This window comes from Onychomys torridus, chromosome 7 (assembly GCF_903995425.1).
Source record: "Onychomys torridus chromosome 7, mOncTor1.1, whole genome shotgun sequence".
NCBI lineage: Eukaryota > Metazoa > Chordata > Mammalia > Rodentia > Cricetidae > Onychomys > Onychomys torridus.
The window spans coordinates 98633950-98650965 of record NC_050449.1 but is presented as its reverse complement, the minus strand read 5'-3'; the positions used below and the strand labels follow the sequence as shown (position 1 = coordinate 98650965).

Sequence of the window (17016 nt, the reverse complement as noted above, 5' to 3'; positions counted from 1 at the left end):
TGGTTGGTGCTTTGCTCTGGTCATGTGAGCAGGGAGGCACGTGTGCCAGAGAGGGCAAAGCATAGCCTAGATCAACAGTGAGACAGGAAGGGAGCACATGCTGAGAAGGAAGAAAGATGCTGGATTGGGATGTAACTCAATGGTAGAAAGTGTGTGTTGCATGTATAGGCCCTGGGTTAAGTCTCCGGCATGGAGGGAAAGAGATGGAGTGGGAGAGAGGGAGGGAGGAGGAAGAGGTAGAAATCAGACCGCAAAATAGTATTTTTCCTCTAAACTTTGTTTTGAATGTATGAAAAAAACAGGTGCACTCTTTGGCTTAGGCAGGACAGTCATTGGTGCTATTTTTCAAGATTTTAAAGCAAGTACTTAAAAATAAAGGCATTATATATTGGCAGTTTGTGTATGGAAGTTGGACGAAATACATCAAAACATCAGAGAGACACTTTGTGACATGTCGCCAAGATTTCAGCATGGTAAACAGCCTTCCCGTCAGACCGTTCTCTCTCTCTCCAGCTTGATTGCTTTTATTTGTCATTACGTGCCAGATGAGGGAGGTTCAATTTTCTTACTTTAGAGTGAGAAATCTTTGCCGTTGGGATCGTCAGAAAGCATCTCAATAAATTGACTGCCTTTATCTCATGCTGTGCAAGTCACAATGAGCATTTGTTCTTTCAGCTTATGGACCTTTTTTATTTGCAGCACAATTTAAAATGGAGCAAAATACCAAATACAGCACATGAAGAAACTTTCTCTGCAACCTATGGAAGCCATAGTACATAGACAATAGAATATTCCAGAAGTAGAAATACCTAAATTTCATCTCACTATGGAATGTATCTTCTTTATGGCCCATCTTGGTTGTGGTTATTGAATATTAAATGGATTTAAAGGTTCTGGTTTCAGACTTACATGATTAAGAAAAACATTTTTCACATAAAAAGCATATGGCTTCTGAGTGTAAAGGCTGAGGACAGTTACCAGTGCTGAAAATCTCAGCTTTGGGGTGTTTCTTCCAGGCCCTATCTCCTTTGGCGCTATAGGCTCAACCACCTCAATTTCAGACTGTCCTGTGGGTATTCCTACAAAGATGAAGAAGAACCTCAAGACCTACACAGTAGCCACAGGAAATTTCCCTGACCAGTTTCTGTGTTACCTTGACTTAGCATTTGATCTTTAATGTGCAAGTTTAATGTTGAAGCATTCTCACTAAAGGGGAAACTAACACTTTGATTCTGTGTGTTTAGGGCTCAAGAGGAGAGCCTGGTGAGAAAGGAGAAGAGGGAGTTCTAGGAATGAAAGGCCCTCAGGTGAGTAAGGAGAAAGCAACTGTGTCTGGCCTTGACCTTGGCTTTAAGGAGGATGTTTTAGTGGTTTTGTCTCAAAAGGTGAATCACACACGCCGCCTGCACACCAAGTGTGAGAAATGTGACTTGAGTGTGAGAAGTGGCAGCTGCACCATTCACTGGTCCCTTGACATACAGACTATAGTAGATGCAGAGGATCCCCTCTAAAGAAACCTCCTGCCTCTGCTTCTCAGTCTTAATTTCTCCCCTGTGCTATGTTGATGCGTCACATCACATCCTGCTCACAAGCCACTTGGAGTTGCCTACTTCACCCCCTGGAGGAGCTAGAGAGATAGCTTAGTGGTTAGGAGCACTTGCTAATTCTCTTCCCAAGGACCCATATTTACAACCTCCTGTAACTCAGCTTTTGGGGATCTAAAACCCTCTCCACATTTACAAACTCCTGTAACTCCAGCCTTTGGGGATCCAAAACCTTCTCCTGGCCCTCACAATCACCCCCACACATGTGGCATACACTCACATACCCACACATGCACACATATAAAGTTTTTTAAATTGCAGTCTCCTGGGAAGACTAAACCATTTTATCACCTGGAACCCTACTCTGATTCTGAGAATCTCTGCAAGTGAAGACATGATGTTGATAATTCTAAATTCTCCTTAGATATAACACTGGGGTTGGAAATGACTACCTAATAGCCACACTTCTCCTATTTCAAAGGGCTCTAAGAATCTCTAGGAGAGTATGTTAGGATGCAGGTCCTAAGGGGGCCTAGATCGAGGCTTGGGATTCTGCATGTTCAGTGAGTCCCCAGTTGGTGCTGATGCTGCAGGTCTAGACCACATGTTGAGTGCAAGGCTCTGTGTGGTCTTCTCTGTCTATGGCTAGCATAGTATATATGTATATAATGGTCTCTTTTTACATATTGTAAGCTCCATCCATGTTAGTGTCTTGCTTATGCTGAATCCCCAGAGCCTGGGTCCATAGTACCTGGCCCAGCAGAGCTCAATACATTTGTGTAATGAATCAAGCAGTAAATGAATGAAAGAGACCCAGTTGGGACTTTCACCCTCCACTATTAGCAGTATCAAGGGAATGCATTGCTTTGCATCCATTAGTTAAACTGGGCAGAGGCCCAGCATTTAAGTGGCTGTGCTCATCATGAGAATATTTAAGAGGCTGTTTGCGTAAAGTTGTATGCCATGACATACTGTTTTAAAGTATATTCATAACTGCTCGTGATGATGTTTATTCCTGGTTTTGATAAAAGTGCTCTTTCCAAATGCATGAAAATTTCATAATTTCATAGCAGAATTAAATTGGTGGTAAAAAAAAAAAAAAAACTCTTCTGTATTCACATCTTTGAATCATTAAAAGCCGGCTGGCACCACAATGGAGATTTTTATTTAAAAAAAAATAGTAAGTACAAAGAAAGATGAATATCAGGCTATTATCTCATCTATTGGTATCATATATTGATGTGGATATGTAGATGAGCTGAAATTCCCAAAGTCCTTGGTCTTTCTTTTGCTCTAGGATCCAAAATGGTATCCAAGACTATTAGTGGATTAATTTTTCCATGTTCCCCGAAGAACACCTTCATTCACAGGTCCCTTTAATCTCACTTTGGCAAGATGTGGCTCAGTCATAAATCATCCAGCCTTTGGCATTGCCAGTTAGTCAAAGGCACCCTGTCTCTCTACCTCCACTTCCATTTGTCTGGCTGGAAAACCTACCTTTCTTCTTCTGCATGGTTTTTATGGAATTCCTTGCTTGTTGGCTGGTTAAAAGGCAGTTTAAAGACAAGTGGAATTTTCTGTGTTTGGGACATGACAAATGGGATTTCTAGATTGCTGTTTCCAGAGGAAATCCACAGAGACAAACACAGCCAGATGCACAGAGAGTATTGCTCTTTGTTGGCTCTCCAAACCCATTGCCATAGGTCTTGTATTCTTTTATGGCACAGGGGGAGCCCTCCAGTAGAACAGTATTTTCTAACAGCAGACTTGAAAGCTTTCCTTGGGACTCATATCTTGAAAGGGGATGTGATTTATATTGATGGCATACCAGAGGCTTATTAAGTTACGCAGTACTTGGTGTTCTGCATAAATGAAATGTGCTAATCCAGCCAATATGTTTCTGAGATTAAAAAAAAAAAAGCTGAAGTACTATGCCTAGGAAAATATTTTTGAAAGAAATGACAGATTCCTCTGTGCCTTCTTTTGTCCCATCTTTTATTACCCTTAAGTCCCTTCTCTAAAATCTCCAAATGCTAGGAAATACAGTGGAAAACTAGGTCCAAAATATTATACTCGGGGATGTAGCTGTTCTTTGAATACGTGTTCTTAGCTAAATCACACTAGTCATATGCACACCAGCCAGGTTAGACCTAGCCAAGCACTGGTGTCCTTCTCTGTTGAACCAGCACTCAAGAAGGGGAGGTAGGGTGAACCCACCAGGCTCTGCTGGATAGTTTCACATTTGTGGTCATTCCAATGGCCTTGGTTAAACTCAGTGGGTCACAAAACAAAAAGGGAAGGAGGAAAGGGGTTTGTAGGGAAGAGGGGTTGACGGGGTGGAAGAGGAGTTGACGGGGTGGAAGAGGGAAAGGAGAGAGGTGGGGATGATGGGGATGATCAGACTACATTATGCTCATGTATGACGTTGTCAAAGACCAATATATGCAAATGATACTGATTTTCTAAAAGAAGTAGAGGTAGAAGGATTAGGAGCCCAAGCCTTAGCTACATGAAACTATGCTTCAAAAAAATTGACAGGGTGAGGAGGAAAGGGGAGGAGAGTCATGGGAGGAGGGTAGAGTGTTCCATGGAAATGTGGTTCCAGGCTCATACCTTTATAGCTTATCTGTGTGACCTTGCGTAATTTACTTAACAACGGATGTATCTCCTGCAAAGGAATAGTAATAGCAGCTGCCTCATTGGATGTTGTGAAAATTAAACGGTTTGATAGATGTAAATGCTTGCAACCATTACTTACATAGTAAAGGCTGTATAAATAAAAATAAAATTTGTATTACTGCAATATTGTGTCTATATTGCCTAGTTGAACAGATTTAATTTTTTGCTTTTATTTATTTGTGTGAGAGTACACACATATGTACACACCACAGTCTATGTGTGAACGTCAGAGAGCCAGCTGGAGGAACTGGTTCTCTCCTACCTTGTGCATTCCAGGAATTGAACTTGGGTCCTCAGGCTTGGTGCCAAGCACCATTACCCACCAAATCACCTCCCCAACCTGAAAAGAGGTAGCCTGTGGCATGGAATTTGGTTCATATTTTGAGGGAAACCCTGCCAGACACAGAACAATATGTAATCCATGTTGCAATTGTCGGGTTTCGCCATCCTGCAAGATCTAGGTTGGATGGTCCATGGACTCACCCCTTTTTGCTAATTTGACAAGTGTTTACAGTAAGTGCTTTCTAGGGGCAGGTCCTGTTCTAAGACACGAAGATGGCACTTCTGTTTTCTAGTAGTTTCTAAAAACCATTTCAGAATCTTTATCCTGTGCTCCCTGAACACACTTTTGTTAAAATGCTAGTTGGTTTTAGTAAAGCTTTTTGATCTTTCTAATGTATATTCCATAGTTTGCAAATTAAGATAAATATACCAAAAACAAAAAAATAAAAACAAAAAAACCCCAGCCCTTGCCTGTTGTAGAAAGCATTTTTTTGAAGGCCAATGTCCTTTGGAAAGCTTTCTTGAAATGTTAGACATTTCAGCAACATCTGTTCCTTGAGCAAAACAGTGGGAACATAGACTCTGTTTGGACACAGAGATTCACAAGGAAGTGCAATCATTTAGGCCACATCTGGACAGGGCTACTTTGTTAATTTTCTTTTATTCACTAGTCTTTATTTGACAGTTGCAATATTTTTCTCGGGAGCGGGACCCGCTCAGCTCGTAACTCTTTTCCCATCTGAACTTCACGTTCCATAAGACATGTAAAAGTGTTGGGGAAAGTTTTTCTTTGTCTCACTGTATCTGCCATCCTTGTTTCCTTCCAGGGGCCTCCAGGACCCGGAGGACAAGCGGGGAATCAAGGCCATTCGGGAAGCCAAGGAAATAAAGTAGGTCACATTCTTTAATACAGCCCCCGCAGTGGTCAAGTTTGTGTTACCCGAGAGGGCTGTGGCTGGCTGCATGAGCCAGAGCCCTTTCAACACAAAGGAAAACATTTTGTTGCCCCTAAGCTCTGGCTTGATTCGTGGAGAGCCAGAAATCTCTAAGGAACTGGGTGTGGACCAAGATGAAGTCAGGGACTCCAGCTCAGCATAAATGCATGAGGGGCTACACCCCATCCAACTGACAGGTCTCGGGAGGAAGACAGCTCTGGCAAGGCCTTCCCTCTCCATCCTCTCTGCACCATCCTGTCCTTCCTACCTCGCTTGTTCCTTCCTTCCTTGCTTGGTTCCTTTCTTCTCGTGTGAATCTTTGCTAAGGACCTTTTAAAGCTCAGGCTTCTGTTGTCCTGGGAAGTTGGGTACAGGAAAGCAGGGTCTTTTCCTCACCAGTGCATCTCTAATGCTTAAAACAGTGCCTGGCCTGGAATAAGAACTTAGTATTTATGAATGAATGCAATTCCAGGAGCTATGATACATGAGGCATGAAATCAGGCCCAAAGAATTTAGAACATCTTGAAGACTGCAATCTATGGCATACGAAAGATAGAGAGAAAGAGGCTGAAATGGAGGTTTGACTAAAGTAGTTAAGAGTATTTCCATGCTGGAAAAGGAGACATCAAAGAAGATCCAAGCTTTAAGAGGCCTTTAGAAGATAAACACTTTGAAGAAGCAGAGAGGGAAATGGGGGACAAGGAATTCCTCCTTTAAGGGGGAGAAAAGGATATCTCTACTTAGGCCTGCCATTGTCTTGAAAAGCTTGGAGTGTGTTTGCAGTGGAAGGGGAGACAGCAGGGTGTTAATGATTGGAGAAGAGGGGGAAGGGGAATTAAAGTGTGAGGCAGACTGAAGAAGCTTTTCATAGAGTGGAGGGATTTCCTGCTGGAGTGAATCTGAGGCATACACTTCGGCATTTGTACTGGAGAAGTGCCAGGGAGAGCCTGCGAAAAGAGGGGAGCAAGGAGCCATGGCAAGACAGTCCATTGGCTTGTGTAATAAGATTTGAGGGTAACCAGGACAAGCACCTTCAGAAGGAGGGGCTCTGGGCATGTGGTGTGTCAAGAATGGTCAGAAAGTGACAGTTAGAAAGAGGAGCCATACTGGTTCTGTGTCCTGGGGTAAGCTGTGAGGGGAATGGTGCCACAGAATACAGCTTCTCTTTGGATGAAGAAGTGTGTGTGTGTGTGTGTGTGTGTGTGTGTGTGTGTGTGTGTGTGTTTCAGTGGATGTGTACATAATGCGTATGAAATGAAGGAACTCTAGAGTATGATAAAAGAGACCAAAAGAGGTCCACAGAGATGGATGGAACTCAGAGCTAGGTGAGAATGAGGAGGAGTCATAGGCACAGAAGCCATGTCCATCGAGATCATTATTAACAACTGGAACCTTTAAGTAGGGTGGCTAGAGTTAGAGGCAGGATAAGTGCCCCAGTGCAAATGGCAAACCCAGATGGACTGATTCCTTGCGTCACTATTGACTGAGATGAACGCCTACCTGGGTCGTATTCCAGAACATTTAAACTCGGGAATCCTGCACTCCATGTCTGACTCTACCAGTAACTGAGTAACCAATTATTTGGTGCTGGGAAAGCCATCTGACTTCCAGCTTTCCTGCCTTCAAGTGGATGTTCTCAAAATTGAGTCAGCTGGGGAGTTTTAATGCACATATTGTTGGACTCTAGTACGGGATTCATTCAAAGGGGGCTGGAAAATGGCTTTTGTATGCGAGTCCTGGATGCTTGTGGGAGGACAGGAGGCCCCCAAGAACACTAGGAGAAAGTGAGTCCTGGGGATGATGACCTCCATCATCCCTCCCCATTCTGTATCACCCCATACTTCAGAACATCCATTCACAGTTCTCACACTGTGTGACCTTTCTGTTCTTCAGAATGAGTTAACCACCAACCTTAACAGTGAGGAAGCTTGACCAATATGACATCAACCAGGTGGTCAGAGTCAGCAGCCATGGAAATAAAACCACATTGCTTGTTCTACCCTTGATAAGATGCAGTAAGAATGGCATTGTATCCCTATGCTCTTCTTTCTCAAAGCCCATAGACCCAGTCTAATCAAAAATAAACTATCAGACAACCTCTAATTGGGAGTCATTCCACAAAATACCCAATGGATACTCCTCAAAACTGTAAAGGTCATTCAAAAACAAAAGCCTGATAAACCATCCCAGATTGCAAGAATCTATGGAAACATCACATTTGGGAAACTCTTGGGTACCTGGAACCAAGAACAAATACTAGGTAAAACCAAGATCTAAAGGATGGGTTTGGGGAGTACAGTGAATCAGTATTGGTGGTTCATTGTGCTGAGCATGAATGACTGCAGCTAATAGATCGGCAATGGGGGAGGTAAATGTGTGGGGTGCTGGGGACTCTCTCTGTGTGCAACCGTTCTTTCTGCACATCTAAAACTATTTTAAATGTAATGTTTTGTTTTCTTAAAAGGGGAGCTCGTCTTCCTTCATAACCTCATGAACATTTTCCCAAGTGGCTGAGGTTTCCCCAAGACACTACTGAGATTGGTTCACAAGTCATGGTGGATACTCTGCTTGTCTTCCCTGGCTGATCTACACTCGGGTCTCTAGGCTAATACATCTGCTATCCTCATAGATGAGTGATTTGCACAGGTCATCGTGGGAAACAATTTTTCTAATTATTTTTTTTAACAGTAGAGAGATTGCTTCCTGGATCATGATGGGGACATTTTCATGGCATTGAGTGGCTAAGATGGTGAACTACCCTCAACAATATATCAGACTTTGTAAGACATCGGTGATAGATGGAGGCCAGCTCTTTGGCCAACCACAGCCATTCCTTACATGTCATTTGTACAGTATGGAAGTCTGAATACAAGCCCATTGCCGTGACACATGGGACTTTAACAGTGCCTTGTGCCATCATTTCTGACTTGCCATTACACAAGTGAAAGTCAGGCGTGCTGATTCACCCCTGGAATCCTAGCACTGAAGGGCTGGGGTAGGAGGAAGACTACCACAAATTCACAATCAACCTGGGACTCAGAACGACATCCTGTCTCTAACAGAACAACTGAGTTAGGACCTGTTCCAATTTTCTGTTGAACAGGGAGAACCTGGAAACTTAGGAGGAAAGGGAGCTGCTGGCTTTCCAGGTCCCCGGGGCCTGCAGGTAGGCTGGTTTTCACTACTTTTGACCAGGACTTTGGAACCTTTTACTTCAGTAGTGAACTAATTACTTTCCTCTATACTGTGACCCAATACTTGATAAGAAGTAACATAACAGCAAAGGAAAGGTTTCTTTTGGTTAGAGTTCAAGAGGGCTCCATCCAGCATGGCTGGGAAGGCAAATAGGCTTCTGCTGCCAGGAAGCAGAGACTGAGCAGGAAGTGGGCTGGGCTATAAAAACCTTAAGGTCTGCTCCTAATGGATGGCTTCCCTGAGGCTCCACCCACAAAGATTCCACCACCCTCTTGAAAAGTACCACCAGCTGGGGACCAAGTATTCAGACACATGGCCTACAGAGAACACAATCCACACCACAGCAAAAAGATGTCTGCGCCGTATCCCTGAGGGATGCTCAGAAGAGCTTTAAAGACACGGTCTCAGTCTAGCCTTGGAGTGTTCTAGCAATAACTGAGACAGGCATCACAGACATTTCTGATTGGCCAGCTTTTCCAAGGCAGCAGGTGCCCCAGACAATATGCTCTTGAGATGAGATGGTAAAACATACTAAGCTTTCTATGTAGCATCTTCCCGTGACCTCTTCTGACCTTTCATTTACAGGACCTCTTTATCAGACACCATTCCATCCTTTCCCCATTGCCCAGGGCTTCTACAAGCATTGGACAGTAGCCAAAGTATGGACAGTTTGCTGTGCTTGTTTTGTTCAGTGAACTGAAAATGGATTTGAGCTGAAGTATTATTGTACAGAAGCTCTCCAAAGAGTTGGGTCATCATTCTGCCTACTTCTACTGAAAGTTTACAGGATGCCCAGCTTATTCTTTTGATGTTCACAACAACTGCAAAGTGGCTGTAATTGTTGATTCTGTTGTTCAGGAGTATTAGCACCATCATTAGTGTCCGTTACCCACCCAACTATAGGACCCTGCTTCCTAGTTGTCCCTGATGTTTCCCAAATCTATCAGTCATGTCCTCCCTCTTGTAATAAGCCCACCTCTATCTCTAGTCTGGATGTGAATGATTAGTGGCTTTGCTTACAGGGTGATGATGGCAGCCCAGGATACGGCAGCATTGGCCGCAAAGGATCAAAGGTAAGTTATACCCACTGAAGCTGGACCTAGTCTCTGTGCTTTTGCTTGCTTGTTTGGCTTGCCATGGTTAAGAGGAAGAAGGCAGCATATAATGAGTCTGATCCAGTTGAAAATCTATTTTGATAGCTCACTTGTTGATGTCCTGTGGGCAGTATGGTAGAGAATCAGGCCAGGGTTCCAGGGGCAGGTGAAAATGGAGAGTTGAAAACAAATCATGTGTTTCCCTGTGATGTGTGGCTGTGGAACATGGCCTGGCATGTTCCAGCTTGAACTGTCTTTAATCTTAGAGGTTCTGTGTGGAGCCTCACTCAGGAGCTGTTTCACATTTTGTCTTCCTATTGTTATGATTGCTTCAGCTATTAGTGAGAAATTTTGTAGCATTTTCTTAATGCATTTGCCCAAATGGTAACTTAAAAATAAAAATGATTATATTGTTACTGGATATGTAAATGCCTGAAAATAAGTAAGTTGACTAAAGCTAGTCATTTTGATATGCTAACAATAACCACTTTAAAACTGTAATAAGTGGTTGGGAGGATGGTTCAGTCCCTAGAACCCACATAAACAGTGGTGTGGTAGTGGATATATATAATCCCAGTGGTGATGGGATACAGAAACAGGGAGACCTCTGGAATTTACTGGCCAGTTAGTCTAGCCTGCTTGGTAAAGTTCAAGGCCAGTGGAGGCCCTGCCTCAAAATAAAGGTACAAGGTACCTGAAGACTACCACCTAAGGTTCTTCTCTGCCATTGTCTCTATGCATGTATACACATGCACATGTATGGACGCCCACACAACCATGCTTATGCATGTGTACACATATAATCATCATGAAAAATACCCCATTATTATTACAAAAGGCTCAGAAAATATAAAGATATCTTTTCTGAAACAAAAGTTAGAGATCTATGATAAAGATCTGAGAGACATGAAATCATTAGAAGAGTAGTCTAAAATAATAGAAAGGATCAGTGTACTGCTAGTGGAGTCCCATGGGAATGATTTCAGGTTGTATTAGGAGGAAAAACCACAACTGCTGAAGATTTTTGAAAATTAAAACTAAAAAATGAGGAATTTTAATGTTCATTAGAACATAGGATAATTGAAAACATTAGTATTCCACAGAAAAGGAAATATTTAATAGCCTGTGACATTGAACATAGACTTTCTATAAAATTAATACATATGATGTTTATTATAAAAATGTGTGTGAACATGGGGGACCACTTGTGCACACATATGTGAGTGTAGAGGCCAGATGTTAACAGATGGTGGGGTGGAGCAAGGCTGAGCGGGTCTTCCTCTATCCCGTCCTACCTTATTTTTTGAGACAGGATCTCTCACTAAACATGGAGTTCTCTGATGGGCTGAGCTGGCCATTGATCCCCTGGGATAATTCTGCTTCTATCCACCAGTGCCTGGGTGCCAGGGTACCAGGGTGCCAGGGATCAGAGTCCTCTGCTTGCAGACTGAGCAGCAAATTCACTGAGCCATCTTCCCAGACCTCTGTTTAAAATTGGTACATAGAAACTTGAAGTAAAGACTCATAATACACTTACAAGAACACTTATCCCAGTAGTGCCTAAAATGCATTTCTAAAAGCTGGAAGGAGCTAGAACAGGGATCTAGAACAGCTCCAGGTAGGAAGACGCAGGTGGTTTTTCTTCTTTTTGTCTTTTGAATTTTATATATATAAGGATTTTTTTTTACATAAAAAAGCTTTATTTTTTATAGATTAATGATAATTGGAAGTTGGGAAGTAGGGAAGATCGGGGTGTTGATTGATGCTCTCTGTATGTGTAAATTCAAGTCTCTCCTTTATCACAGGTAATAATAGGTGTTCATCAAAAGCTTAAAAAATGGTAAAAATTTCAAAATTTAGGGGTGAGGGATAGCTCTGTGGGTAAGAGTGCTTTCCATGAAAACAAGAACACCTAAGTTCAAATCCCTAGTACCCATGGAAATGCTGGCTGTGATTGTGATGCCTTTAACCCCAACATGGCAGGGGTGGAGTAGAGATGGCTGAATCCTGGGAGCTTGCTGGCCAGCCTAGGTCCATGTTCAGAGAGGAACCCTGTCTCAAAACTAAGATGTCGAAAGTAACAGAGGAAGACACATGACATCCTCCTGGTCTCTACTGGCACACCCGAGAGTGTGCACCCCTTCACACAGGCATGTACAAAAGAGAAGAAACTTTATTTTAGGTAGCATAACGTTCATTATCAGATAAGGGTAGGAAAGCTCTTCAATGAGTCTTTGGCCAAAGGAAGGTAAGATGAATGGTCAGGTCTGGATTCTGTTGACTTCCTAAACCTTTCCAATGAAACCCACTTGAGAAAGGTTACTTGCCACTCAGAGACACACGGCCAGTGACCCTCTCTTCTTTAACATATGCTTCAACGAGACTCAGGCCCTCTGTAATTCTCCAGATCACTTTCTCCTCAAATATTTCTGCCTTTCCTCTTAGATTGCCATCTTGCTTATGTAACTCACAAGTAACCAAATTTAGAAATTGGAATGTGTTTCTCCAATAGTGCTGCCTAGTTTCCAATGGGTTCAGCCCTTCCTTGATGCACAAACATATAAACAAACAAGGTGGTAGAATTAAAGTCAATATAAATCTACTTGGGCCAAGCGTGTATGTATTGATTTCCTCTGTTGTCAATTGCAGGGACAAGGAGGATTCCCTGGAGAAAGTGGACTAAAGGTACGTGCACTTCCCAGTCCAGAGCCAGGGACTGTATCTCAGGACAGTTAATGAGAAATAAATGTTCCACCGCAGGGTGAGGCAGCATAGGGAAGAGCTAGGTCGCTCCTATCAAGTTTAATATGATCTGTTTGTTGATGAATATAAGAACTTCAAAAATATTCCACTTTAAGTTTTTTAATTTATAAAGGGAGAAAGATAATCCTTTTGAAAGTTTTCTCCTCAAATATCCTCCTCCCCTATTTTCTGCATTGCTTAAGCACTGGTTCTCAATCTTCCTGGAACCGTGACTCCTTAACTCAGTCCCTCATGTTGTAGTGACCCCAACCCCAAAATTGTTCATTGTTACTTCCTAACTGTTATGAATTGTAAATATCTGTGTTTTCAAATGGTCTTAGGCCATTCCTGTGAAAGGGTTGTTCAATCCCCCAAAGGGGTCGCCAGGCACAGGTTGAGAACCACTTGCTTAAAGGAAAGTAAAACACAGAGAAATAAACCAGATGATGAGATATTTCCTGGCTTGAGTTTTCCCAGTGTGTTTGTAGAAACTGCTGTCACGTGACAAGTCAGCAATGATAACCTCCACCTCAGTGCTTTCATTCCTCTGGAGAATTTTACTGAACTCTGTAAATGTCAGACCCGGTGGTAAGGTCAGAAGACCAAACAAAAGGAGCCCTTAGTTCTCCAAGGAGCCTGAGTTCTGGTCTGGAAGACTGAACCGTGGGTGATGATCTGGTATGCTATGGAGAGCAACACAAGGCAAAATGTATATATGACTTGACATCTGAGTCAGTTTACAAACATAGATATGCCTCCATGACATCTGTATTTGTTTTCAATAATAGTTCTTATTTTAACTTTAATATATTTATTTAGGGTGAAACTGGGGATCCTGGTGATCCAGGAGAGGCTGGTCCCAAGGGAGCCAGAGGCAAAACGGTAAACTGTCCAGCAGATAACTTCAGCTGCTATGTGTGGATATGTCTGAGCAGAGAGAGAGAGAGAGAGAGAGAGAGAGAGAGAGAGAGAGAGAGAGAGAGAGAGAAAGAGAGAGAGAGAGATTGATGATGTTCATATGCATAATAAGTGTGTGTATACATGCATGCCAGATGCATGTTCATGTATGTGTGCATATAGAGACCAGATATCAATGTTAGGTGTCTTTTTCAATCACTTGCCATCTTTTCCTTTTAATATTAAAAAAAAAAATTGAATGGATGTGCATGTTCATTTGCATGCAGCTAAACATACTCATGCATGCCTGTTGCCCAAAGAGACCAGAAATGGGCATCAGGTCACCTGGAACTAGAATTCTACATGGTTGTGAGCTGCCACGTGGGTGCTCAGGAATCAAACCCAGGTCTTAAGCCAGAGCAGAACGTGCTGTTCACTGCTGAGCTGTTCACTGCTGAGCCATCTCTCCAACCCTTCTGTCCTATCGTTCAAGGCAGGGTCTCTCACTGGAACTTAGACTTACCAGTTGAGTTAGACTGACTGGTCAGCAAGCCTGGGTGCCTGCCTCTGCCTCCCAGTTCTGGGGTTATAGGTACACACCACTGTACATAGCTTTTGCATGGGTGTTGGGATTTAAGTCAGGTCCTTAGCTTGCACAGCAAGCTCTTCATCAGCTGAGCCCTCACTTTAGCCCTCGACTCCAGCTGCGTTGGCAGAGCCTCTTTCCTGTTCATGGTCATTAGAATTGTTACCTAGTCTTAAAACAAACAAACAAAAAATTAGACAATGTGTGCATTCGGGTCTATTTGTAGATAAAATAGAAACTCACACTCATCTCACGGTGCCACCAAGAAGGCAATGAACTGCTTTAGCGACCAAGTTTGCCCATTTTGTGGCCAGTGTATCATTCTTAACCATGGAATTAAGGTGTTTTAAAGGGATTTTTGTGATCCAAAGCAGGTTCTTATATGATCAATTTAATCCAGTCTTCATAGCAGACTTGGTGAAAACTAATATCCATTAACATCTTGCTTTTATTATCAAAGCTTTTGTTGAACTACTTTTAATAAGATGTCTATTAAAAGGTCCTCTCCTTGCTTACCAGGTATTTCCTGTGTTTTGTGGGGTTTCTGGGTGTCAAACCAAATGTCATCGTAAGTTTATGGGAGAGTTGAGTATTGCCTAACACTTTGTGTCAGTTGAGCACAACTCTCCACCACGTGTCACAGGAGTGAGCCTCATGTTACAGATGGTTAGAAATGGAGGTGGTAGCCGTTTATCAGTAGTAGAAAGACCTAGACTGGACTACATAGTGAGCCCATGTCTCCAGAGAACAGAAGAGGGGAATAGAAAAAGAATGGAACACTTGCATTTATTGACTTTAGACTTGTTTAATTGAGATTTTATTGTGATGAGGCACTCTTAGGTCAACTGTTATTGCAACGTCGTTCATTGTTTTATTACAAAATAAAACTCCGGAGTTAAATGTTAGGGAATAAACCTGAGAGATCACAGAACAACAGAGAAATATTCACCTGTTCTCTTCTCTACCTTCACTATTGAAGAGGCCTGCACATCTCCCTCACCTCTCCTTATTCCTTCTGTGTGTCCCTCTAGCTTCCTCTGAGTCAGCCAGAAAACTCTATGGTCCACTTCAGCCTGCTGAATGTGGACTTTGCCCTCTGAACGAAGGTCTGACTCCATTGGCTGTCTCAGAGCAGCAACTCAAACAGATCTCCCGCAACAAACTGTCTCTCAAAGTCTTTGCCTCTTTTCTTTCAGAATAACCTTGACTGGAAAAAAACCTGTCTATGACCCTGTTGACAAGGTCTTAGAAAAGCCCTGATACAAAAACACACACTAGAGAGTTTTCAGCTTTGTCTTCACAGTGAACTTTACTGTGATCTGGTTTTTCTCTACACGCTCTAAGAGGAACTTTATGTATAGGGATCATGTTTGGAGGTTTTAAGGCTTCAAAACAAGGAATGTCTTCTTGCCCCTGCTGCTCCCGAGGGGTGGGGATGGGGGTGGCCGCTTCCAGCTGTAATTGTCTTCCTTGTAGTGTTTTCGGATTGCAATTCTTTATCACTCTGTCCTCAGCAATGATGAAGATGAATATAATTAAGAAAATAATTGGAAAAGACTTTCAAATTAATCCAGATGTCATCTGCATTGAAACATCTCTAGATCATTTCCCTTGGCTTATTAACGGAGTGGTGTAGCCTTGAACATCAGCAGCATGCTAACAAGTTCAGCCTTTTGTTGGGGTCCTCCCTAATTGGCAAACTCTAACAAGTTCAGCCGTTTGTTGGGGTCCCCCCTATGATGGCACAGTCACCGGTTTTTAGTGCACTTAACTGATGGGAGACACGCAGGCTCAGTGTCTGGGCCTCTGGAGATGATTTCTGGTTCCCTCTTTGTTCTCCATGTTGGACCGCTGTAACTTCCTAGTTGCTCCCGCTCCAACTGCTTCCTCCCCCTCCCCTTGACATGAGTAATATTTGGATTTGAAATTGGAGTTTAAACACTGAAAATGTCCAGGGTTTCTCCTGGAAGAGCAAATGTTTTCTCTGGAAAGTTTTAGCCTTAAATTATGAATGTTTTTTCAGGTCTCTTGGAGTCACTCTGTTCTTAGCTTGAGTTCACTGAATCTTTACTTTGACGTTTTTCTTTAAAAAAAAAATAAAAAAAATTAAAAAACAACAACCTATAAACCTGTTTCAGCATATATGGCTGTTTGTATGTGTATTGAAAACAAAAGCAAAAAAATCTTCAAATAGGTTCCAAGCAGGGATCTTGGGCCTGGGCACTATTGCCAACTGGGGCTGCATAACCTTCACTGGGGAGGCTGCCCCTGGGTGGTGTGGGCTGTTCAACTGCATCCCTGGAGCCTTCCACTGGACTCCAACTACCACCCCCTTTCCCTAATTAGAGCAACCAGCATGTCTCCAGAAACTGTCATTGTATGAGTTGGCAAAACCTCTTCTGATGGACACTCCTGCTTAAAGAGTCAGACAACATCTTAAGTTCCCTTACTTTAAAATGGCTTTTATCTGTCATCTTAAAAAGGAATTTAAAGAGAGGCAACCCCAGACCATGGCTCACTGGTAGAGCACTTGTCTGATGTACCCAAGGCCCTCACAACACCCCCACCCAGCACGAGAGGAAATGGCAGTCCCGCCCTCCCTCCACCTCCTCCTATTGCCTTGTCTCCAAAACACAGCTTTCAGCTCAAGTGATTGTTTTGGAATTGACAGTCTGTTTGCATCCCTGCTTTTTGATGTTTGAGTTTCAGGTAATGTGAACTTATTTCCCATTCTAAAGCTGGGGGTTTCCCTCTCCTAACCTGACATGGATATTTGCATATGCAGCAGGCACATCCTGAGCAGTCTGACCTGGTTTCCCTGCTGCCTGGTGTCAGCTGCCATTCTACATCTGCCCTGCACCTGGCTCTGAGATCTCCTCCACTCCACCCATGTCAACGCTCTCCCTCTCTTTCCCACACCCTCCTGGATTTCCCATTATGAACACTTGGCCAGGAACCTTGTATTCATCACTTTTCTTATCACTATAGAGAATGAAGGTTTATTTTAGCTCCCAGTGTCAGAGGATTCAGTCTGTGGTCATTTGGTTCATGTTTGGGGCCTC

The 17016-nt window shown here is 42.9% G+C and overlaps 1 protein-coding gene across 1 annotated transcript in view; it reads left to right on the top strand.

Annotated features, from left to right (window-relative positions):
- Col6a6 (collagen type VI alpha 6 chain) overlaps window positions 1–17016 on the top strand; it is a 99853-nt gene that overhangs the window by 51238 nt on the left and 31599 nt on the right. The window contains exons 22-27 of the mRNA XM_036193786.1: window positions 1245–1307; window positions 5333–5395; window positions 8544–8606; window positions 9658–9708; window positions 12379–12414; window positions 13291–13353. Coding sequence (XP_036049679.1) covers window positions 1245–1307; window positions 5333–5395; window positions 8544–8606; window positions 9658–9708; window positions 12379–12414; window positions 13291–13353 — 339 coding nt within the window. The remainder of the gene's footprint in view (window positions 1–1244; window positions 1308–5332; window positions 5396–8543; window positions 8607–9657; window positions 9709–12378; window positions 12415–13290; window positions 13354–17016) is intronic.